At 25.8% G+C, this 26,274-nt stretch overlaps 6 protein-coding genes across 9 annotated transcripts; 3 read left to right on the top strand and 3 right to left on the bottom strand.

Moving 5' to 3' along the window:
- Positions 1–997: 997 nt before the first annotated feature.
- Bm3784 (Protein phosphatase 2C containing protein) lies at positions 998–3,522 on the bottom strand (the record flags this gene model as incomplete). The annotated part of the gene is made up of 9 exons (XM_001894350.1): positions 998–1,153; positions 1,224–1,317; positions 1,519–1,638; positions 1,733–1,860; positions 2,076–2,163; positions 2,252–2,348; positions 2,719–2,825; positions 2,905–3,010; positions 3,315–3,522. 9 exons carry the CDS (start codon positions 3,520–3,522, stop codon positions 998–1,000), a joined length of 1,104 nt encoding a protein of 367 aa, XP_001894385.1.
- Positions 3,523–4,291: 769 nt separating this feature from the next.
- On the bottom strand, positions 4,292–5,561 carry Bma-lsm-4 (the record flags this gene model as incomplete). 2 transcript variants are annotated; one of them, XM_043079484.1, is made up of 4 exons in its annotated part: positions 4,292–4,441; positions 4,619–4,720; positions 5,100–5,240; positions 5,556–5,561. In XM_043079484.1, 4 exons carry the CDS (start codon positions 5,559–5,561, stop codon positions 4,292–4,294), a joined length of 399 nt encoding a protein of 132 aa, XP_042935418.1. The 2 variants fall into 2 exon arrangements, with proteins under 2 accessions (XP_042935418.1, XP_042935419.1); XM_043079485.1 differs by lacking the exon at positions 5,556–5,561 and having other exon boundaries at positions 5,100–5,201.
- A 4,487-nt stretch (positions 5,562–10,048) lies between these two features.
- Positions 10,049–10,627, top strand: Bm13348 (Uncharacterized protein; the record flags this gene model as incomplete). The annotated part of the gene is made up of 2 exons (XM_043079483.1): positions 10,049–10,155; positions 10,552–10,627. Coding segments are annotated over 2 exons (183 nt in total), but the record flags the coding sequence as incomplete, so codon positions are not given.
- Positions 10,628–12,799: 2,172 nt separating this feature from the next.
- Bm231 (Uncharacterized protein) lies at positions 12,800–13,925 on the top strand (the record flags this gene model as incomplete). 3 transcript variants are annotated; one of them, XM_043079481.1, is made up of 5 exons in its annotated part: positions 12,800–12,889; positions 13,169–13,285; positions 13,610–13,645; positions 13,729–13,764; positions 13,908–13,925. In XM_043079481.1, 5 exons carry the CDS (start codon positions 12,800–12,802, stop codon positions 13,923–13,925), a joined length of 297 nt encoding a protein of 98 aa, XP_042935415.1. The 3 variants fall into 3 exon arrangements, with proteins under 3 accessions (XP_042935415.1, XP_042935416.1, XP_001894383.2); XM_043079482.1 differs by lacking the exon at positions 13,610–13,645; XM_001894348.2 differs by lacking the exon at positions 13,729–13,764.
- A 271-nt stretch (positions 13,926–14,196) lies between these two features.
- On the bottom strand, positions 14,197–20,822 carry Bma-ttr-37 (Uncharacterized protein; the record flags this gene model as incomplete). The annotated part of the gene is made up of 10 exons (XM_043079480.1): positions 14,197–14,316; positions 14,772–14,885; positions 15,105–15,262; positions 15,456–15,656; positions 17,852–17,936; positions 18,405–18,571; positions 18,932–19,133; positions 20,069–20,179; positions 20,338–20,474; positions 20,690–20,822. 10 exons carry the CDS (start codon positions 20,820–20,822, stop codon positions 14,197–14,199), a joined length of 1,428 nt encoding a protein of 475 aa, XP_042935414.1.
- Positions 20,823–22,961: 2,139 nt separating this feature from the next.
- Bm13015 (Uncharacterized protein) lies at positions 22,962–26,006 on the top strand (the record flags this gene model as incomplete). Its single annotated transcript, XM_043079479.1, has 11 exons — positions 22,962–23,062; positions 23,400–23,490; positions 23,695–23,855; positions 23,930–24,087; positions 24,580–24,649; positions 24,715–24,799; positions 24,981–25,028; positions 25,122–25,202; positions 25,380–25,492; positions 25,610–25,673; positions 25,920–26,006. 11 exons carry the CDS (start codon positions 22,962–22,964, stop codon positions 26,004–26,006), a joined length of 1,059 nt encoding a protein of 352 aa, XP_042935413.1.
- Positions 26,007–26,274: the final 268 nt, after the last annotated feature.

Below are 26,274 nucleotides of genomic sequence, written 5' to 3'. Positions count from 1 at the left end.
GAAAATTAATGCAACAAATGCTACTTTATAGTTCTCTTGCTAGCTATTATAAACAATAACCTGACCAACGTGCTAATGTTGCATCTCAATACCTACCCAAGTCTCGACTTCAAAAATAACAATTGACAATAAATAATCCTTGTTATTTAAGGTTCAGTGCAATGAAGCTACCATACTACAAGTTAATTTATTAAAATAAACCCACCTTGATAATTGACACTACATCGACACATTTGAAATTAATCGTACAAAACAATTTTTCTTTTTTTGGTGAGGATCGATCAATAGAAATTTACAAGATAACCAGTAATTTTTACTTCAATCTGACAAAAAGAGATAGAAACAAACAAGATCTATTTTGATTAAATTTTGCTAATTCTGAAATGCAAGAAACAACAAACTTGTAAAAAGTCGTCATTTAATCTGAATAACTACATAGTAAACGAAAAAAAAAAAGTACGAAAGCGAGCATGAAAATGATTTAAACCAAAACATGAACATACAAATGACTGAAAGCAATTAATTTAGAAAGGAAAAATATTCATTACGGAAGAAAATTATTCATACCTTTAAATTAACATAAAGACAAGTAAATTCATATTTAAATATATATAATATCACTTCATAATGGAAGCATTCTTTTTTTTTTTTTTTCAAAATAAACGCACAACTTATCGACAACTTTCTTTTACATCCTCTATGTGTTATTAGTGGTTAATTAGCAATTTTATAAGAAATACATTGCACATTACTATGTCGAGATAAATTCAGCGTACGTGATCAAAATACTCAGCGTACGTGATCAAAATAAACCAAAATAAAGAGAAACTATGTTTGAAGCAAGAACATTTTCTGCTGCAGTAATATGAATAATTTTAGATCAAAACACATCATAAAACAAATCCTTGAAATGTTTTTCACACAATTCTTTGGAGTTATTACAGTTACTTCAACTTATACTCTTCACTTACGATACACAAAAACCTCAAGAAACAATTTACTTTACACTTAAATAATCTTGCGAATCATTAAGTACCACAATAATAACGGAAACATTATCACCACAACCTCGTTTTACTGATTCTGCAGCCAAATCATCCGCAACATTTTGCCAAATCATTTCACGTGTTTCTGGTTCTTGCTCAACATTAGGCTACAAAGAAGAAAAAAAAAAAATTTCAAATTTTCCAAAACAGATGTCAAATTTTCCTAAATATCCAAACCTTTGTTAGTTGCCTAATTTTTGCCATAACAAAATCCACTGCCTGTTGATTGCTGAACGTTTTCCACAAACCATCACACGCAATAAGGACAAATCTAAAACAGTTTATCCTTAAAGAAATTTGCAATTCTGTGGGCTATTATAGAAAATGCTAAGAACTCATCAAAATTCAATAAAAACGATAGAGCTATCGAATATAGTACATAAGTTCATGTTAATGCTTAAATAATTAACGCTTCGATCTGTCATGATTCAAATATCGATTAGGTTGAATAAAACAAAAAGAAAGGACCAACATGTCATCCTTTGTGATAGAAAATTTCTTAACATCAGGTGTACAAATGAGTCCATATGCCTTGAATTGACCATCCCCAATCGATCGAGAAACTTCCAAAATGCCCATTATGCGACCATCCCTCAAATATTTCATTTTAAAATAACGAAATACATAAAAATGAAATCTGTTAACAAAATTTCAAAATACTCAAATAGATATGTCAGTAAACTTACTTAACATTACCACCAGCCTTTTGAATTCGCATTCGTTCTTCGAAATGCAACGGTGAGTGATCTACTGTTAACTGCATCGCAACATCTTTTGCTTCTTCAGTTCCTGGCTTACTACGACAAACTACTGCCTGTAAAGTATAATATGACGATCAACCCATATGATTTAGTCCAAAATTGAACTCATGGAAATTGCCTTAAAGTTATGCTAGATTATGAAGATAGTTAGTTACACAAAGATTTATGTCTCTATTCCAATTTAAAAAAAAATTTTTTCTCTTGCTTCATAATAATGCAACAATTACTTTGAAATATTAAGCTCAAGTTAAATAATTTTTAAACTGACCTTTGAGTCGCCGATATTCGCACAATAAATAATATTGTTAATGAGCAGAATTGTTGTCGCTGTTGTGCCATCTTTCCATGAAGGCCTCCTTTAGTGCAATAAAGTTTTGGAACAAAGAAAGGAAAAATAGAAACACAATGCATAAAAATTACAGTTAAAGCATAACAAGAACTAACGTTCGACGAGCTTCAACCAGAAATTGTTCATCAATTTGTTTATACGTATCAATGAAGCATTTCTTTATTCCTTTTTCCAAAGAAACGAAATCAGAACCTGGAATTACTATTAATATTATGACTCATACTCATGCGAAACTTGCAAATATACTTGACTATATTTAATTCGATATCTCGATTCACATAAATGTTTATTAGTATACAAAACAATCGTTTCTCATGTTTTTTTGTTTGTAAAATATAAAGTATTGGGAAAATAAAAGCTCTGTTGACTTTCTCGCACGAAAATCACGACAGTTATGAATGAAATATGATTTCTTCTATTCCTGGACAATTTTAACCTCATCTCTTTTATGATTAATAATTTATTTTGATCTCGAGCGCTTTAAATTGGCGGTTTACATCTAATTTCGTTCACATCTATAACAAGTAGAAATAACTGTAATCATTCAAAGATAAAAACTTACATGCTTCCAATTTTCTCTTCAGCTTAGATGGTAAACGTTCAGCAGCAAAATCTGCAGCTCGACGTCCAGCATGACCATCAAAAATCGCATAAAAAGCACTTCGTTGACTAAAAAAGTATGAACTGAATAAAACTAATCCATAATGTTAAAAGACATTTTGTTTTTCACTGTGTTTGTTGTAATTACATGTTACAGATGGCCGTAAGTCCAAACTGATCCAATCGAACATGCGCATCTTGCATATCTTGACGTTCACCTTTCCGCCAACCACATACGCTTACCAGTTTACCAACTGCAACCAAATTTCATTTAACTTTTTTTTTTTTTGTTTTCTTTTTTTTTTTTTTTTTTTTTTTTTTTTTTGAATAAGGATTTCATAGTATGTCTGTAATTCCCCACAACCACCTGGAATAATTTCAAAGCCAAAAAGAAAAAAAAAAAGAAAAAAAAAAACAAATTAAACTAAATCCTTCCAAATGTAGAGCAGAAAGTAATGCCTTTTCGAAAAGGGTGTGTAATACATAAGAACTGAAGGCATTCAGGAATGGACAATCAAAGACACGCCTTTTAAGAGAATGAAGCAATCGTCCACCTACCAGCACCGTCATCTTCACCAGTCTTGCTTGACCCTTCGGAAGTTGCACTCTCGTCTCGGGATCTTTTCTGCGTGCTACAACTGGAATCCACATCGACATTATTTGCATCTGTGGAATTTTCTGATTTGCCGGTAACAGTCGAACCAATATCCAAATCATGATACAGTGAAACTGCTAACGGTGGCATCATTTTCCTTTTTGTTGCCATTTCAACTTCAAATAAAAATACCTACTCAAATACATGTTAAGTATTACAATGCAATTGCTGATAAGTATATCATTGTATTGCAAATGCCAAGTTAAGAAAACGTAACTAACTGGTAAAGTACACAAGATATCAGTGAAGATGCACATATATATATCAATCGAATTACGAAAACCTGATGCAGTAAAATGTATTATCCGGAACACTGCTTGATTCCACTTTACATGTTAAATAAACTGACTGATTTTCAAAAGAGTTATAAAAGAATAACGTCGTATACTATTAGTTTTGCAAATAGCAAGAAATCAAGAAGCCAATGGTATGATGAATGGTTTGAAATTATATCTTATGGAAAATGTACGCATCTACTTTTTTCTAATCTCTGCTTGAGCAATATTAAAAATAGTTTTGTAACAAAACAACAAGCAAACTTACCCATTACTTTCCTTTTCCATTAGTAATGTGAAAAAAAAAAATAGAAGCACTAACAATTTTCTACCGGATAGCAATCCGTGCAAAGCAATAAAATTCTCAAACAAAAAAAACCTGAGAAGCATTTATTCAGAAATCGTTCTACAACTGTTTTAAAACAAAAAATAAGCCGTGAAGAATCTCATCCAAAATACTGCGTATTCAACGTCCATGATACTTCATTTCAAAGTGAAATTTATCAATGATATCAAACAGCGACGATTTCCAAAATGTCAACAATGCTTCATAGTTTCATCATATAAACGAAAAGAAAATAATTTATAAATAAATAGTCTCAGTTTCACTGAACCGCTTTCCATCCATGCTGACCTCCACCGCGTCCACGAGCACCAGAAACTCCTCCTCGACCTTGTTGTCCGCCACCTCGAACTCCTTGCAAATTACGTTTGGCACGTTGCTGATCTTTCTGCTGTCTACGTACCTCCTTAACCTGAAATTAGAATTCCCGACTAAGTGTTAGCTCATCAAACAGGAAAGTTGAAAGTGGAAGTCGAAATGTAACTTCCGGACGTACACTTCTGAAACGAATGATTATGAACCTCCGGATTCTGAAAAAAAAATATAACAACAGCTTCCAAAACAACACAGAATTCAGAACGTTACTTACCTCTTCCTTCACCAATTCTACCACATCGTCTGGAATCCGTAAATATTTGATCGTTGAACCTCTTACATACACTTCTTGCATTTTCAGGAAGCGATCACCATCCTAATAAAACCTTCAGTTAAAAACAATTCAGCAACCATCTAACAGATTCAGAAGAGAGGAAATAAGCAAACTGTTAAACTGAAATTACATCAGTTAAAATTTATTTCATACTCTCTTTATTACCTTTCAACTTCTAACAGCTTGCAATTCTGACTTTGCTAATTTACGATAAATACATCCCTAAAGAAAGTGGCACTTCATCTCATTTTTCCATAAGATCGGTAAAGAGACACAAACCACATTAACCATATTATATAAAAATCTGTTTAACTTGATCTTAGTGAGAGAAAACAAAATCTTTAAATGAACAGGGCTGAATTTTAATGATTAACCAAATTCTACTTAAAATTAGTTGATAACGTATAAAAAAATAACTGACACGTGATGTACAGATAGCATCCCTTAAATGGATATTCATCCACGCATCGCATGCAACCAAGTGTCCATTATAAGTCTCACCATTTTTCAATTCAACTAACATCGGATGATTCTGCGCTGTACGCAAAAGTGACAGTGGTAACTAAAATTAACAAAATATCAATCTTAATCACCTGAAGCATTTCTAAATTACGAAGTGCTTTTAAGCCTAAAAATGCTAAATTCACACAAAAAAGTTTTTGCTTTTGGGAGTGGAAGGAAATCATAGTCATAGTAATGGATTTTTTTTTCTTTCACACCCATAGTACTTTTTTTTCGCCTCTTCTTTTTAATGATGAAAAAAAAAAGCAACAAACCAGAAAAATCAGTAATAACCTCTTAATGTGCACGAGAGGGAGAGGGGGAGAGAAAGAGAGAGAGAGATTAAATTGCAGGAAAAAAAGTCCATAATACTTACCACCATATTTGCACGGAAAAGTACAATATAATCTCAGCGAAGAAATAATCCTGAAATGTCAGTCAAATTGTCAACAAAAATTGCGAAACATTAGCAAAAATACATTAAACGAATAAATAAACAAACAAACAAATGACAGAATGAATGAATAATGAATTGAATTAGACTAACCTTAACGAACTCATCAATTAATCAATCATATCAAAGAAATGCAAATAAATTGACGTCCTAACCGTGGAATATCAATCGGCCTATAAGGCTGAAATAAATTGCGGTTATGGTCAAAGAATTATAGTAATGAGCTGCTATGAACTTTGATTTTATTGTTTAGTTGTTAGTATTTTATGCGTGTTATGATGACTTAGTTTATATCTTAAATTTTACTTAATACTATTTTTTGTTAGTTTATTCTTAAATTTTACTTAATACTATTTTTTGTTAGTTTATTCTTAAATTTTACTTAATACTATTTTTTGTTAGTTTATTCTTAAATTTTACTTAATACTATTTTTTGTTAGTTTATTCTTAAATTTTACTTAATACTATTTTTTGTTAGTTTATATCTTACTTAATATTATTTTTTGTTAGTTTATATCTTAAATTTTACTTAATACTATTTTTTGTTAGTTTATTCTTAAATTTTACTTAATACTATTTTTTGTTAGTTTATTCTTAAATTTTACTTAATACTATTTTTTGTTAGTTTATATCTTACTTAATATTATTTTTTGTTAGTTTATATCTTAAATTTTACTTAATACTATTTATATTTATGCTTTTTAATTTTGTATAATATTAAATTTTGTTTGTTTTACATTGCGTCATTCTTTTATTTTATTTCATTTGTCGTTATGTTCGATATCATATTTAATGTTGTCTCATTTGGCCAACATTTGCACAGTAGTTTACTTCACGTAATAAGCATGGCTAAGAGCGAAAAAGAAAAAATGGAGCAGTAAAAAAAATTTTTTCTAATTTTGAATGATTCCTAAAATTTTCTAACTGATACTTACATGTAATTATCAGTTGTAAACATATGACTATCACTTTTGTTATAAGATTTAATGGAAAAGAAAAAGGTTAAATAAATGATTAATATTTAGCGTAAAATTTGTTTGCTTCGAATAATTGGTATGTTATAACTAACTGTTCGTAATATTCTTTGTGGAAGCGCATTAGATAGGCCTTCCTTAAAGACATAAAATACTAAATCGGCTTTAAAAAATTAATAAATGTTTGATCGTTAATGATTAAAGGTTTGTTATATGAAAATTTCAGTCATAGGTAATATCATAAATTGTTAATCAGAAGAAGAAATTACTTCATTAGTTTATCTCAGATAACTGAAGCGATGAATTGCCTTACATTTGATCATTTTTCATATTTAGTCAAATCTTTGATGATATTTAGAAATGGTCGATTGTTAAACAAGCCATTAATAGTAGTAGTACATGCTTAGATAATATGTTATTTGGATATCGAATTCAATTGAAATAATAGTTCCTGAAAGTTATGGAATAATGATAGATGAGAAACGATTGAAAATTATCATTGTAAAGACGATTGATTCATTTTTAGCGGAATAGTTGATAGTATTTAGTAATGCACATAAGATTCACCGTATGCTGAAACAATTTGTTTAAATCTATAAAATAGAAATCTATAGGTTAAAAATTTTTTTATTAAATATTCATAATTTCAGCAACTGTTCATTTAATGAATAAAAATAATTATTAAACACTTCTAAATTACAATTAATTTTATTTGTATTGACAAAGTGCTATAAAAATGTCGAGAATGATATTAGGAACATCAAAAAAAAAAAAAGGGGAAACATTGTTTAAAAATCTGTCTATTCATCTAAAATTCTCTTGTTGGAAATCAATGCTGACTACTTAACTCTGTTCAGCTTTTTCCTTAGCAATAGCAAAAGCTTCGAATCGATTCATCATAGCATTCCCACCACACTGAAATAATTCTTGACCTATGACCACTACCAAAGGTAACGGAAATTTTTCTACTGTGAACTATCTGTAATATAATTTGATACTATTTAATTAATACTCTTCATAACATCGAGCAAAAATTGACTATTTGTTTGCATCAGCCAAACCAACCACTAAAAGGCTTCATCAAGTAAGCAAGCAAAATTCTGACAAATCTAGAAAAATACTAAAAGTATGGAATGATGTTAGTGAACATTACAGATATCAGGCATTTATCAAAAAGCCGAAAAAGTTATAAATGATTCTTTAGTGCTTTATAAAAAATCTTTTTGGTGTATGAAAATTCCACTTCCATTTCATCAGGATTATATATTATTCATTTTGCATGTAAAACAATAAAATAAAGTTCATAATATTTGACATTCTGAAATCAATTATTTACAAAATATTTGCTGTTATAAGGTTGATGTTGATTTTATTTTTATTCATAACTGCATGCAAGAGAAGGAAAGGAAAGCAAAGTGCTGGTAATGGAAATGGAAAACTTAGAAGAATGAAAAAGATCAAAAAGAAAATACAGAAAATAAAAAGTAACAGGAAATTTTGCTAGCGAAGAATGTTGGAATTTTGTACATTTTCATAACGATCAATTCAGATTATTTCCATTTAGAAACTTATGAATTTCTAATCAGTTTTATTCATTAATATGCAATCATTTATAGACTTATTTATGCATTCTTAAAAAATTTTTCACCTGCATTAGAAATTTTTTTATTCACGGTAAAATTACAGGGTCAAATAAGTTTCCCAGCAATTATTTGCATAGAAAAAGTAATTTAAAGTTATTGAAAAATTCTTAGTTATATGTTATTCTCTCGATTAACCCATTATGCTGGGAAATTTGAGCTGAAGGGTTAAATAAATATGCATGGGCAGGATGAACTTATTAGTCCTGGGGCAACTGTTTTTCTTTCTCATCCAAGAGAAGGTATTCTCATTCAAGAAAAAGTCTCATCTCAGAAAAGTATACTAAAAATTGTTTTATTTAAAAAACTGTCTTATTCCTTAGACAAATACAAACTTGTTTCATATCAAATTTCAAGTGATCTAACATCCACTTTTTTAGTTCTAACTGAATTATGCATTGTTTAGAATGTTACAATCTGTTAACAACAGATGTGCTTTGCTTAATATGTTGTAATTTTCTCTCAATTTTACTGTTCAAATCTTTTAGTCTGACAATTAACATTCAATAGCTAAGAAGTTGTAAAGTTTTTGTTCAGTTAAATTTTTATTATTATTAACCAGTCCCAATTGCAACATTGAAATACATATATTTAAATGTCTTCCAGTTTAACAATTACTCTTTTATAAGTAATTAACGTAATTTTATGAATCAAATGCAATTACATATGTTAGTAATTATCGATAAATGATAACTCCTTACTCTTTTCCTCAAAGTACTGTAATTTTGTTATAAGCCAAAATGAACTATACAAGGAGTAAGACCCATTGTTCAATCAATAAAGAAGCTCCTACTCCCTCCCTCTCAACACTCTCTCAAAGTGGTACAGAAGCAGCAAGAACAACGATAAATGGCAAGAAAGTGTGACAAGATTTAGTGAACTGCTCGGTATAATTTGGTATTCATTTCTTTCTATTATCGTGTGAGTGCCATATTATGTGACATCGTGTAAGAACAATGAAGCTATTGTCAACGTTGTGAAGTTGTCACACCAACAAATACTAAATCTTTCCTCGAATTTAATTATATAACAAAGAGATGAAACAGTTTAATAGTAAAAATTTTCACTTTGATTATACATTGCAGAATATCGAAATATACATAGCATTGTAGTGGATAAGTAAAGGATAAGTTAATCTCAGTTGTAAAGTATGCTATATTAAGCAAGTAGGTTTTGCTAGTCGTTTTAAATCCAACTGAAACTTATTGTAGTAGCAAGGAAATGGAAAAGTATCGGTTACTTCGATTAGCATTAGATTTTTTTAGAATATTTCAGAGTATTTAATGATGCATTGCAACAATACCAATGCAAAAATTTATGAATAAAGCATCACAGTTTGGTAGTTTAAAGGTTAAATTAAGGATATGCTCAAGTTTGAACAAAATAGTACTGTCACATAATCTCGCACTCCATTTTATTTTGCATTTCACCAAGGAATCTTCTGGTATAATACTAAAAATCGATAGATTTGATCGCTGAAAATTATTGTCAGATATTAACAAAGCATTCAGAAAAGAAAAGGAACAAAAAATTCAGTATGAATTCTACTTTGATAAAATTAGATTTTCAGAACCCGTCTGACTGCAGCAAAATGGTGGCGTAATCGTAACTCAAAGTGCTCAAAGATGAAAAAGTAATATATCGAACCATAAATGATAGATCACTTATCTATAAGTTATTTAAGAGATAGGAATTATTGCTTGAAAGAAATCATTTTGACCATTATTTGAGATATATTAATACTTCACACTTAAAACTGACAGAAAGTATTCATCAGCTATTAATAAAACTAAAAACTTTCAGACTGTGCTCATCAAGAAGAATCAGCAATTGTTTGCTTTCATATCACATTGCTGAAATATATGGAAGAAAAAAAAAAAAAATTTGCTGTACTAGCAGATTTTATAGGTAATTTCAAAGTTTTTGTATCATTGAAATGACAATGTAACGCTATTGGCTGTCTTTATGGTTAACAGCTAATTATTTGAGAAATATTTGTTAATTACATAAATTGTGTGTGCATTAAAAATTTACGATTGAGTACTTAATTTTATTCACAATTACATAAGAAAGTGAATATATATATGTATAACCTTATTCATTTTTCAGGCATTTCACGCTATTAAGCTTATGTTAAGCTTACTTTAATTTAAGTATTCTTTCAATAACAATTAAGGATTCATCAAATTTCGAGTCAAATTTGAAAATATTTGAAAAGATAACAAATTATAAACTTACAAAAAAAAGTGTATAATTTGTTGTTATTTTTTTTTTTTTCAGAAATTTAGTATTTCAATAATTTAGCACTTTTGGTCTGAATCGATCGTCAATGTCTGTCACTTCGAGAGTACGAAGAATACTAATTCATCGGTCTGAGTGAAAATCACAAGTAACGGATCACATAAAGAAATGGATTCAAATTTAACACAAACAATTGAATTAATAATTAAAATCAAAAAGTGCGCTACTGAACGAACGCATTAGGAAGATTCATTATAATAGGATAGTGAATTTTCAATCATTTCATTAACTAGCTTCTTTTCAATTTATTTTCCGTTTACATCTCTCATTTGTTTGATTGTTTCTGTATCAGTCGAACTAGTTGAAGTGAATTTATAATTAGCAAATTGAGTTCCGAAAATATCACTTCATTTGATCCTATGAATAAATTTGATGACGATATTAGTGACATTTTTTAGCCTTTTATTAATTTAGTTTTTATTTAATTAATATATCAAAATTTGGTGCTGCAAATGTATGTATGAAATTTATTTTTCAAAATGGTTTAGCTTAATTAAAGACTAGTAATAACAATTAAAATGTTTTCAGATAACACATGCTTCATGTTTTTGATTTTCTGGTCGCAAATTTTTTAATCCTCGATTCTCAAAAATATTGTCAAACATATCATTTGATACTTTAAACTACTACAACCATTTGCTAAATTGTTGTTTGTATCCCGAGAAATTTGAATGATAGTATTATTTTTTTGACTATTCAATTCTCAACAATGACACAAATGTTTTTATAATGTCACATGGCCTCTTTTTTATAAATAAAGTGATTAGCAGATTATATGAAAATAAAACTCCAATTTATGAAAATTTTTGATACAATTTCTGCTCATCCACTGAAAATTTGAATCAACATCGGTGACAAAAAGCTTTTTTTTAAAATAACGCCCATTTTTTATACATCATAATTTTACGTGATCTGAATTAGCGTTTACCATTCATGATAAGGAATTTTTATGGCTTTTGTGGCACTTCGTAATTCCTAAACATATTTGGTGTTAAGTGATTAAGATTAGTTAAAAAACTAAAGAATTCAATCAACTTTACAACAAATTTTTAAAGCTAACTTTGAATATTACACAAAGAAGAAAGAAACTATTTAGCACTACAAATTTTAATTTTATTATTTGTTATATATTTCAGTAAATATAAAATTAATAATTACATAGCTATCATTGCGGACAAATAAAAAAGTATTTGGATGAAATAATAATAACACAATAATCATCATATAAAAATAAATAATAACACAATAATCATCATATACAAATAAATAATTACCTAATATTCGAGCAGATTAAAAACTAACGCAATCATCATATACTACTAATATATTTTATATATTACTAATATATTCTACAATCATTTATAAAATAAAATTAAATAAAATGAAAAAACTTTACCGAAATACAATAATCATCACATGCAAATAAATAATTATATAACATTCGAGCAGATTAAAAGATAGTGTAATTTACTACAGTTTCATCTTATCCAACAGTAATTTATACAATAATCAATTAAAAGCAGAAATATATTTCTAATCATAACAACTGTGATTAATTAATTAACTACATGATTAAAAAAGTGATAAGCATTGGTTGTGTTGTTGAAGTATAACAATCATTGCATAATAAAATTAGAGAGACATGACGTGCCATGATAATCATCTACAGTAAAGTAATGATAAACAATCGTAATCAAAACAGTATGATCCACTTGTTGATAGTAATCAAAGATCAATTAATGAGTACTATGTAAATTCCTATAAATAGCTCCTCTTCTAACTATCATTTCATTCTTTTCTTGTCTGCAACTCATTTTTTTTTTTTTCACATGAATTTAAATTTCTGTATTAAATTAGTTAATGATAGATACTGTATAATGTTATAAATTCTAATTTATTTTTGTATTTTATGTCAAAACCAAATTATATATCAAATTTCTGTCATATTTAGAATTTTTCATAAAAAGCAAATTAATTATTATATTAATTTTATCTTTTTCATATACCAAAAAATTTGTTGGTTATGTCTACTTATTACATATTGCATTTCATTTCACTTCATTTCATTTCATTTTCATTCGTTTTTTCAACCGTTGTAAAATTGTTATAGGTTTTACCTTTTTATTATTCTTACTTTCATTAATTTTCGATTAATTGTCAAACTCATTGTCAGATAAAATTTTACTCAATCTATTTTACAAATAAAATAGAAATTAAAAATTGTAGTTTCATCTAGAGAATAACACATCAAATGGCACATTGGGGGAAGATTTTGCTAATGCTTCAATTTTGGTTTGCGATGTCATTCGCAGAAAATAAGGAAACTCCAAGCTATATTTCGGTACATTTCACTTCTGCTTAACTACCAAAAACAGTTACAGCATAGAGAAGTACCATCCTGCTCATTTGTCATTTAAATCATAATATAATATAAGCGACAATTGCGCCATATAATTCTCAGATCAGTTTATTATCCATAATTAGTTAATGAAAAGGAATCGTACCACTTTTAATCATTGAATAAAATTAGTAGTTTTGATGTTATTAGCATATTAGCAATGCTCGAAATTATTTCTTTTAAAGTACTTTCCCTTCACTCATTCCGGAAAGTGATTCTCAGGACGGTACTACTTTCCCTTCACTCATTCCGGAAAGTGATTCTCAGGACGATAGTACTTTATCTTCACTCATTCCGGAAAGTGATTCTCAGGACGACAGTTACGATTTTTCAACACAGGTAATACATTGAAAATGTACTGATAAATTTAATCAAAGTGAAAGTATCATACATTCCGGAAAGTGATTCTCAGTTAAAGTTAACAATTTCACAGTAATTTAAGAAAACATATCATATTTTGATTGCTTCTTGATCAACTAATAGCATAAACACTTCTTATGTAACACTACTGTTAACACTTTTCTTTTTTTTTTCAATGATTTCTTTAAAAGTATCAAGTAGTTTCCTGATTCAACCAAGGTTATTAATTTTAATGACCATTTTGTCCGCAATAATAGATTTAAGTAATTGTAAAATTTTTATACTCTAAATGGTTTATTTCAGGTTTATGAGTGGTACCCTGAGGCTACTACTGATAAGGTAAATATATATATAAGTGATTATTTTCATCGTAATGATAGATTTAATTGTAAAATTTTTATACTCTAAATGGTTTATTTCAGGTTTATGAGTGGTACCCTGAGGCTACTACTGATAAGGTAAATATATATATAAGTGATTATTTTCATCGTAATGATAGATTTTAAGTGAATGTGAAATTTTAACATTCCAAATAATTTCTTTTTGGCTCATTTATGGCATCCTGATAGATATCACTACTAAAGAAGGTAATGTATTTTAGTCCGGAACAATACATTGAAACGAACTGAAACGAATGTGGGAAGATAGAATGCGAAATGAATTCAATTCGACCATTTTTTATTTGACCTTTAAAAAGGAAACAAAACACTTTAACAGTTTATCTATGCTTTTTCTAAAAAATATTTATTAATGTTCTTTTTTAAATATTTATCAGAAAAGAATAAATTGTAATGAAAAGAATAAATTGTAATATATTGTGTAAACACATTTGTAAAAAAGAAAAGTGATAATTCTCTTGACTGGAATTGAAATTATTTGAAATCATTAACTTAATGAATGAAGAAAACAGAATGTGTAAGTCGAGATAGAAACGGTGATGGCATACTGTAAGCACATCGTCTATAGTATAACTCATTACGCATATTACAATTTTCCAATAATATTTCATCCTAAAATTAATTATTATTCATCAATATTTCATCCTAAAATTAATTATCATTCATCAATATTTCATGCTAAAATTGACTATCATTCACATTCAGATATAATCAAATTATTTTTTTTTTAGATCTAATTTGTTGCAAGAATGAGAAGAAATTTCAAGAAATTACTTTATTGCACTATGATTCTAAAATATTTGTTAGAGTGCTTAAAAAGATTTTAATTAAATGGAAATGTACGAAAGAAAAAATTATATCAATTAAATAAAATAAAAAAGTAATATTTAGTCTCTGAATAAACTTTAAATATTATTGTTAGACAAACAATTATATACATTTTAATTCAAAATTATATGATTTTAAAAAATTGTTTTCTTTTTTTTTCGCTGATTTTATAACTTCATTATAATTTTCTTCTTTCTACGATTTTATCATAAATTGATAAAAGGAAAAAAAAAACTTACTGCAAATTGAAATTGTAAATTGTAAACACCTAAATCAAATAATTGCAATGCATAGTTCCCTTTACTTATGTATTTTCCTGGTACTTTTATTACAAATGTACGCCATAATTTGAACTGAAAGGTAATAATTTTGATTATTTTAACAAATATTTGTAGATCTTATAAAGATAGGAAAAGTTTGAATTTAATTTTTCAACTTTCCTTATTTTTTCAATTTTAATTTTAGTATATAAACTGAAAAAATTAATGATAATATTTTATAAAATAATGTTTGTACTTTTAATTATGAAAACTATGAAACTATTTGTATCAGAAAGTGAGAAATTTTCTTACCGTTGGTCGAGACTTACTGATAGGTAATTTATCAGCATCACATCGATGATAAACATAAATATATGGATTCACCTGATATTCACTTCGATAACTTCCATTTATTGCAAATTCACCATATTCATTTGTATTTGTTCGTGCAATATATACATCATTTGGTCCTTTATCATTTATAATAGTAATTAAAAAAAACAATAAAAGTTTGTTGTTTTATCAAATAGCAAATAAAGTAATCTTTTACTTTACTTTACTCTTTTTTTTTTTTGCACTAAAATAATAATTTGAATTAGCAATTTCATTGCTTTATTAAAAAGTAAAATATAATATTTGTAAAAAGTAAACAAACTTTGTTACCTCTTTTTTGCCTTAAAATATATACAATTGATTTTAACAGTGATCGATTATCTTCCCACAGTTCAATTGCTGCCCGATGTAATGGGTATTCACCACACATAAATTTTCCTTGAATTGCAAATGAGTGATTTCGCTTTATGAAACCATCGGTATTGCTAATTAAAGCTAAGAGTAAGGTGGATAATGTAATTATATTCATTGCTAAAATAGATCTGATTAATTAATTAATCAAAGATTTGATAACTAATAGAAAAATTATTTGTTTGATAAATTGTGAATTATACAAAATTCAATTATCAAATTTAACTTAGCAAATTTGAATATTCTTAAAATTAAATATTTAAATGCAATCATAAGCGATTAAAATAAAATGTAATAGCAGCGTGAAGTTAGTATTACTTTTAATGTAGATATGATAATACTGATATGGTAGTTATGATTAGCTGATAGCAAATAAAGAAAAGTGATAATTTGATAAATTGATAAAATGATCGATGCGAAGAAAATTAGTTAGTAAAAATGGCAATCAACTGATTATATTAATAATTAATAAAATTACTGAAATTAAAACCACTCTGATATAAAGTGTTATTAAAATTTTACAATATAATACATCGAGAAATTTGAAACAATTAATAATAAAAGAAAGTTCACAATAACAATTGATTATATATTCTAATTTCAACTGCATTATTTATTTGAAACAAAACTAAGCGAAACACATTGAAATTGTTAGTATATTAAAGTAAAAATTACTGTTACTTCAAATTTGGCTTAGCAATACAAATTTTTATTTATTTTTTTCTGGAATATAACTTAAATATAATATTTCATTTTTAAGCAGTTTCAAACTCATTACTATTATAATATATTTATTTTTATTATAATTTTAAATATTATTCTTATTATTGCCATTATTGCCATTATTTATTTATTTATTTATTTATTATTATTATTATTATTACACATCTATCTATACCAATTCCATTCCAAAATTACAACCATAAAAATTACTTTGACAAATTCCTTAAGTCCTCAGCAAACAATATGAAACATTTTGAAAATTAAGTTAAACATTTATGATTATTAATTAATATGCAAATCACATGCTAAAATATTAGTAACAAAGTGAAAAATTCAAATCAATTGAAAATTACTCATTGATTATTACAAAAAAATAAGGAATGAATTAAATAAGTAACAATGCAACATTTTAAAACTAATTTTTTCTTTTTCTTTTTTTTTTCTTTAATTTAGTTTTACTTCAACTTTAACAATTTAACATAAAATAAGCATCATAATAACATGCATAACTTTATTTTTCCAACTTTTCAAATAATTCATTTTCGATTTTATATGGTAAAATCGACTTCTCTTAAATATAAATAAAAAGAAAAAACAATCAAATATAGCTAATATTATTAGCAAAAAAATTCCCATAACTTTCCAATATTTTCAGTACTTTAGTTATTTATTATTCATTAAAAATAAACAATTATTAAAGAAATAATGACATTGAGTAATAAAAACAATAATACTTAAATATTAGTTTAACGAAAATTCCAATCCCATTTCAAATTTATGCATTTTAATTCTTAACTTTTAATTTACCATTACCAAATTCCAAGATTAAAATTCTTCCACAAAAGTTCTAAATATGGTGAATATTCTGGATACTTGGATAAACAATGTTTAAAATTAGTTTCACCACAACTTATAATTAATTCTTCGTCCTGTAAAATACATTTAACGATATTTGTTATCTGATATAATATTATAATAAATTTTAACATTTCTTCTAAATTAACACTCTCACAAAAAAACTAACCTAAACTTTTAAAAACGGTAAAATTTATAAGATTGAAAGTTATTTTGACACACATTAATTACTAATTATTTCATCTTTAATTGACTTTTAGAATACTTTTTTTCTATTTTTTTTTCTTGATCCATAACAGAGTACGTGTGACGTAACACGTGATCAGTAATCAATTATCTAATATCACTAATCAATTATCTATTTAATCTACTACTTTTTTTGTCATGATTATTGTTTCCATTTGTATAGCTTTATCTTATCTGATTAACTTATTGTCACCATTTATTTCACTGTCACCACTTTTACTTCATTTATGTCATTGTCACCACTTACTTCATTTATTTTATTGTCACCACTTTTATTTCATTTATTTCATCTGCTCACTTATTAATCAAATCAAATTTGATTTTGAATTGATTGTATCACTCTGTTAAATTAATTTTTGAAAAAATTATATTTGAATTATAAACAAATTTAGCATAGAACCATGGAAAAATGATCAAAATTTGAGTAAAATTATTTAAATAAATTGAAATACCACAAATTACCATAAATTTAAATTGTAAATTCCAGGTACCCAGGTCGAAGACTTTTATAGCTTCTTCACCATCATTTACGTATTGTCCTGGTATACGAAATATGAATCGTCTCCATCTTTGAAACTGTAAAAAATCAAAAGTAAAAAAAAAATAATAATAAAATAAAAAATAAAAAACTATTATTGCTTTATCACTAAATTTTATTAATAATTAAAATTCAATTTTAACAATTCGATTTATATTTGAAAAAAAAATTTATGCATTTTGTATTGGTTAACTGTTTCTTAAAGTATTATTAAATGACATAATTATTGTATTACCAATTTATTGATCATTTTTGAAATTAGATAAAATCAATAAATAATAAACAATTAATTAAAGCGATTACAAGTTATAAAATAAAGAACTAAATAATTAAAAATAAAAAATTAGATAAAATCAATAAATAACTAAACAATTACTTGAAATTAAAGAATTAAATATTGAATTTTTTAAATAATTTGATAATTTAAGATAAATAAAAATGTTTAGTGGAGAGAACCATAAAATAAGTTTTGTTGTTAAATTATAAAAAATAAAATAATATCTAACCTCTCTATCCTTAAATTGATTATATTTGAAATGAAATAAATGTTCACATTGATGATACACAACCATATATAAACTTAATTTTGTTAATTCTTCATGCATAGCACTAATTTCAAAACTTCCATCAGTATTTGGATGTGTTGTGAACAGTTTATCATCTGGATTAATACCTTAAAATTATCATATCAAAGAATTATTAATTTAAAAATGAAATATAAATTTAAAAAATTAAAAATTAAAAATGGATTTCCTTATTTTTTAAAAAAATCTTTCCAAATTAGCATTTTTTTATTTTGTTTGTTAATTCATTCATCCAAATTTAATTTTTCATTAAATAAGTTGAAAATTTTTTCAAATTATCATAACATTTAACCAAAATAATTGTCACATTTCCATTTGATATTAAATTGATGTAATTGTAATAAAATATTTTTTTTTTCACTTCAATAGTTTATATTGAAATAATACAATGAAATATCTTTTAAATTTTATTATTTTTTTTTCTTTTTTAATTTTAGGAAATTTCCTACCTTTTTTCTGATTGAAAAATTCATGAACAAAATTTATCAATGGTTCATCTTCATCCCATAATTCAATTGTTGCATTATGTGGAATTTCAGCGCCACATTGAAAAATTCCTCGAATTTTTACCGCTTGCATTCGACTTTCTAATAGTTGAAAATTTGCTAATAGCCAAAATAATAGTAATAATAATAATTGTAGCATAATTCTCTAAAATATTTTCATAAAAAATACCACTAAAATTTGTTTATATTAATTATTTATATCAAATATAATAATTATTATTCCATTTCTTTCATTCAAAAATTATTCAAAAAAAGCGAAGAAATGGCAATTTAAAATAAAATTTTCTTTTTTTCAAAAAAGAAAAAATTTATAAATAGTAAGGAAAAAGTAAAAAAACTGATAAACAAATTTTATAATAAAATAAATAGGAATAGAAAAACATATGAAATAAGATGAAAAAGACAATAATTGGTAAAAAATTTTATTTCTTTTAAAAAATTTAAGTGTGATAAGAATAGACATAACAAATGTGTAAAACAAAAAGTTGTTGCGATTTTAAAGGAAAAAAATTGAACTTTGACCTAGTAATAATCTGAAAAATAAGTACAAAAAAGTCTGATCAGCATTTTTTGATGAATTTTAAAAGTATCAAAAATGTTAAAATAATATAACTTAATTCAAATTTAAAATTTATTTAATTATGTCTTATTAAATAATTCAAAATAACAATGAGATTGCAATAAATCAACATTATGATACGTAACTCTCGTGTTGTTCATCCTGAAATTAGTATCTGAATTAGAAAATGCAATGAAAAGTTTCAATTCTTAAATTAAATAATTTCAATATTTATACGGTAAATAATTTTGATAAATAATTTTCGATACAAGTGTAGTAATTCATTAATTTGTTCAAAATTTTGTTTTATCACTTTAAATTTTTTTTTCAAATAGTAGTAATTGCTTTTCTTTTTTTTGTTTTAATTACTACCTTGAGTGCCTCAAAAATCAACGACAAATCAAAACTAATAAATATTGAATTAGTCAAAAATTAACAAATTTCATTTGTTAAATATTCAAATTATAATTATTTAATGTAATTAATCTGAAATTATAATTAATTAATTAATACACACTCACAGGTAGTATTGCTTCCAAATTAAAAATGCCCAAATCTAAAACTTTTTCAGCATGGATACCATAATTAGTGAAATGATATGGTACCACGAAATGAATTTTTCGAAATCCAGGCTGTAATAAAAATGCTAGAAAACAAATTCATAATTAATTCAATTATCTATTTTAACAAGTAATTAAATTAAGAATGTTTAATTATTAAATTCTGACTATGTGACAAACATTTTATTTATTTATTTATTTTTTTTTTGTTATTTTTTAATAGCACTAACCAATCCATCATGCAGACAATTGTGGTAAACTTTTAAGATTGGTTGAATTTGACTAACTTCAACTGTTGTACCATGTATAAAGAATTGTCCATCTTCATCGGTATATGTTTCATTTAAGACATCATCTGGATTTATTGCTGAAGATTTCAATAAAATTAAAAAAAAAATTATAATTTAAAAAAAATTTTACAAAATTTTTTTGAGCAATTTTTTCATTTGTTTTATTATTATTTTTTGTTTTGTTTTTTGTTTTTTTTTTTTGTTTTTTTTAACTTTTATTCTATGTAAATAATAACATTTCAAGAACTTCATTTTTTTTTATATATAAATTTAAAATATAAAAAATAATTACTTAGCATATATTCATCAGTTGTAATTGGTTGATTTATAAGATTATTATCCAATTCAAATAATTTTATTCGTACGCCAATTGCCGGTTTTTGACCACAAATAAATTTACCACGAATAGCTGTTGACTGTATCATACGTTCAACTCGATATGTTCTTATTAAATTAGCAAATGTTAAAAGAATAAATAAAATTGTAAACCAAAATCGGAACATTCTGAAAAAAAAAAAAAAAAAAAAGTTTATTGAAATTTTTCAATTATTATTTCTGTTTAATAACGAATATAGTATGCAATAATTTGCTAATAAAATGCAATAATTAAAAAAAAAAAGCAAATAGCTAACCTAAAAAAAAAAGCTATTAAAAATATAATAATAAACAAAAAAAAAAAAGATAAATAAATAAACAAAAACAACAAAGTCCAAAAGAATTAAATAATAATAAAACTTTTGAGAGAAAAAAAAATGGAAGAAAATAATAAAAATTTTCAAAAATTTTTCAATTAGAAAGTAGCAAAAAGAAAAAAAAAAACAATAAATTAATTAAATAATTTGATTATTAATTTTTATTTAATTATTCAAAATATTTGCTAAACTAAAAAAAAAAATTTTTTTTTTCTTTTGTATCAATTTATAAAATTTATTTCACTAATAATTTTCAATTGATAAATAAAAATTTCAATTGGTTGAGAAAAAAAATGCAAAAATTGTAAAAATTAATAATTTAAAAATGTCAAATCTAAAAATTTCAAATCATTCTCATACTAAAAATATTTTATGAAATTTAAACAAAAAAATTAAATAAACTTAGCAAACTAATTTATCTACCAGTTAATGATACATCGAATATATCGACTGAGCTATTTCCAATAATAAAACATACAAACGGAAAAGTTTACTTATTGACCTTCGACCTAACCTTGCTAATATAAGTTTGCTTGTTGACCTTTGACCTAACCTAGTCATTATAACATTGTTTATGCACAATTTCTTTCATAAATACATAGACAATAACATAGTACTAAAATTGCTATTACTAAATGATCAATAATAAATTACCATTAATTTATAAAAAAATAAATAAAACAAAAAAAAAAAAAAAAATTGCCAAAAACTATAAAATTATTAACACATTTTCAGTAAATTTATTTACTATTTATAAATTCTTTTAGACTTCTAAAAATCGACTAAAATAATAATATAAAATGTTTACAAATTTTTTCATGTAATTATAAATTAATTCAATATGAAAAATATAATATAATTTGTATCTGTTTGTAAAATTACAACACATTTATTTTTCAATCCAATCCAAAATTATATCATAATTTCAAATATTAAAAAATTTGCAATCATATGCATACAGTTTTATGTTTAACCGGAAAGTAAAATCCATATCTAACCGGAAAGTTACAAATACAGTCATAGTTTATCCAACTATTCTACCATACATTCATCAATTTATCCATTTTTTTCACCAGAAAATAAAGGGAAAAAAGTTGATATTATTAATTTTATTTTCAAATGAAATGAAATTTTAAAAGTTATCAATTTAAATAATTGTTTAATTCAATTTTATGCCAAAAATAATCAAATATATTTAATATTTCAATAAAAGTAATTATTCAAAAAGAAAAGAAAGAAAGAAAATCTTTTGTTTTTTTGATCATACATTTTCTTCTTGGATATAAACTTGACAACCAATTTTTCTTTTTTTTTTTTTGAATAATTATTCGCATTTTTTCATCATTCTTATTTTTCATTTATAAATATTACCAAAATGTTTAGCTGGGATATAAATTTGCATATTTGGCCCGTGAGATTGTTAAGTTCGGCGCGAACATATAAATTTGGATAGAAAGTTTCTAAGTTAGGTTTAATTTAATTAATTTAGTAATTAATTAATTTGATTAAATTAGTTCATTAAATAAATTTTATTTAATTTGATTATTTATTTAAAGTTTATTTAAAGTGATATTTTAAGAAAATGCCAAAGAAGAGAAGAGGGACGAAACGAATTTCAAAGACTAAACATGATGCTGTCACAACGATTATTCCGCGATTTCAACCGATCAATCCATCACGACGCAAAATTTTCAATCTTTATTATTATTATTATTGTTATTATTTTACTTAGGATCATCATAGCTAGAAATTATTGCTAAGATCAAAATGATGTTTTAGTAATCAGATATTATGAAATTGTGAAACATAAAATAAATTTAATCCAAAATTCATTTCTACTGTTCTTCCTTCCTTCCTTTTGTTCAATCATAAATGTATACATCTTTTTCAGAGAATGTTTCTGAATTGTTATCAATAATTGGAGCTCATGCAAATGTTAAACGAGTGAACAAAGCTAACATGATGAAAAAAGCGTAGGTGATATGAATTAGAAACATTAGGAACTAAATACTAGATGCCGAATTTTTTTGTAATATAGTTCATAAATTCTTTAAATTAATTGTTGAATATGTTTTTAGTAAATTTCTTAGATATACTTTTGTAGATTACTTTCTTACAAAAATTTATACATATTTATGTTTAATAGCCGATCTATTTAACCTTTTGGAAAACCTTTTGAAATGAATGCGCAGAAGTTTTCTACGCGATAAGAAATTAGTAATAATAAAATGGAGCTACAGATATATATATATATATATATGTATATATATTATTTAAATTACTCAAATTAAATAATGGGCATATTTTTAGTGAAGTGTATGGTTGGCTTGGAGCTGGTGATATTCAATCCGTATTCAAATATTGTAGTAAGATCGTTTTGAAAGATGATTTTATTCAATTGGTTTGTTTTTTTTAATAACTAATTTAGTTATTACGCAGAGTTATCGCCAACAAAGTTAACGTTGTCAATATTGAGGTTATTAGTGTAGCGCTAAATGCGAACTTTTACAGTACTCTTGTCTGGAATATGTTATCTTCATTTAAGACTATTTAATGCTACACTATTTTATATTCGATCTGATATGATGAAACGATCAAATTTCAGAATAAATATCCTAAAGGTGAAATTTCTACGGCAATTATCAATATTATTTCTGAATTCCCAGATATAATACAAACTTCAGCGATAGAAACACAAAAGCAATCAGTGGTTGATAAGGAAAATCTGTTTATCGAAGCTGCTTTCGCTCAAAATTTCATATTTACGTGAGTTAAAACCTAGTGCAAAATATTCTTCTGTAATTTTCATAACGTTTCAATTAATTTACACGGGCTTGTAGGAAAGAGGGAACATCACGAGACATTACTAGTGACCAGTCCTTATTGTATACTAATGAACCAACGAATTTGTTCTCCTTTGTGCGTCATGATGATAATATTATTCTTTTTACTGATTCTGAATGCTTCGATGCTACACGATATTTCGTCCAGAAAATTTGTAAGTTTTGATTAATAAGTGAAACACATCCTCATGTAAAAGTGTAAGTAAGTTTAAGTTCGGTTTTTCTAAAAAAATATTGCTAACGCATAGTTTCCAGAGGTACTGATAATGGTTAACTGCTTACAGTAGAAATGTGATCTGACGAAGATAAAGTAAAATCAATTAGAACAGAAGATAGTAGTCATCTTCCAACGGTGGGTATGCAGTAGTATTAGCAGCTTCTGAACGAACAGATTTATAATTTTTTCTTTATAATTTTTTAATTAATAATTTTGATTAATAATTTAATAATTTAATTCATAATTAATAATTTTTTCTAACTCTTACAAAAAACAGAACAGAAATTACTCAAAAGGGATATTAATTTTTGATTTTTTAGAATAACTGTTTCTAGTTGTTTGCTTACTTTTAAAATGAATCATTTGTACCTGGTTTTTTAATGTTAAATTTTTTTGTTAGGCAATTTTTTAGTAAATTGAATTTTTTCAGGGCAGTGGGTCGATGGGGAAACTTTTGTTGACTTTAAACCCTTGCTGTGTGATGAAAATTTCGAGAACAGGTGAGTATATTGTAGTATTAACAGTTTTTTACAACTAGTGAGCGTAATCAATAATTTTTTTGTAGCGCTGGACGACTTTTTGCAATTTTGCCCGACAAAAAATTGAAGATCATGGCAGAACTTACAACACTAAAGCGCGAATATACAGCGGTATATTTCATTTAGTTTCTTGTATTTCAAAATTTAATTCAAAGTTTTAGAAAATCATTTTAGATGTGAATCATCTTTGTAAAAGTATGACCGAATCTCAATAATAGTATGAAATTATCTTATTGATTTTATGGCTCTGTCCATTTGTGATTGCACTTTATGTTTTGATGAGTTTTTGCAGAAATTCGGAAACTACGACGCTGACAAGTCATTATCTACTGCTGATTGGGTTAGTACATTACTGGGATTTTTTCTTTCTATTTTATTTTTTTGTGATCCAAAAACTTAAAAAAAAACTAGTTTTGTAATTTTTTTATATCAGGACGAAATTAGTACACTCAATGCTAGCATCTCGGAAGCTGAATCGTTTGAACTAGTAGTGGATGAAGAAAACAAAAAACAGGTATATTGTAATATTACATTTCCTTGTTAGTTTATCTGTGAAAGAGAATTAATTTAGACAGATAAACGGAAATTAAATTTAGCAGGTTTAGTTTTATAGTTTCTCTAGAATCCTTACTTTTTTTAATCTTTTGAGGGTTTCAGTAACTTGTAATATATCTTGCCGTCTTCCTTTCAGGATGTAAGTTCTACCAGTGTTCTTAATTTGAGCACGGTGATATCGGAGGAACGATTTGCTCTTTTGCAGGAGATCAAGAATAAGGAAAAAGAATTAAGAAATGAGCAGGAAAAGTATGAGCTATTATGTTTCTTTTGATAGAAAGATGTTCTGAGATTTGGGCTGATTATTTTTTTTTTTTTTTTATCTCTTTTACTTTTATATCTCATATCTTATAAGTTCTTTTTTAGATTCAAATATTCTTTAATACCTCAAGAGAATATCGCAGAAGCAAGAGCTCGATTTCGTGAAATGGTAAATATAGATTTTTTTAAATTTTTTATGTTCATTTTTTTTATTACTTATTATATATTTATTCTTATGATATAGCATGTTTGACTGAATTAAGCTGACCATTTATTAGCAAAAGACTAAAACGGTGGAAAATTGATATAGATGACAACATACCATCAATTTGTTTGAACTTATTTTATGCTGACCTGAATAAATTGTTCAGCTTTTATGAAACGAATATACTGCAGATAATATTGATATTTATAGCTGACAAAAGACGTTGAAAGTACAACAGCATCAACTGCAAAAAAGTTGTTTACGGTTCTGAAGGACAGCAGAAAAGGCAACACGTAGATTATGGTATTATTTTGAACCATAAATTTGAGTCACATTTTGTTTCTCACTTTTCTATAATTACGTTATTTGTAAATTATTTGATATTCATAAGCAGGACGAAACGCAATTATTCTGTTATTATGTAGTCTAAAAGCTTGGCTAAACCTATAATTTGCTTGAATGCTAAAGTTTCTTAATTTCTTTGTTTTTATCCATTTTTTTTTCTAAATGTTGATTGTCAGTATGATTCTTGTAAACATTTTATTATTTCATTTTTATTTTCCTG

Source organism: Brugia malayi (assembly GCF_000002995.4).
Source record: "Brugia malayi strain FR3 genome assembly, contig: Bm_v4_Chr2_contig_001, whole genome shotgun sequence".
In the NCBI taxonomy this organism is placed as follows: domain Eukaryota; kingdom Metazoa; phylum Nematoda; class Chromadorea; order Rhabditida; family Onchocercidae; genus Brugia; species Brugia malayi.
Note: the sequence above shows the minus strand (reverse complement) of the source record. Positions and strands in the feature narration are given on the sequence as shown.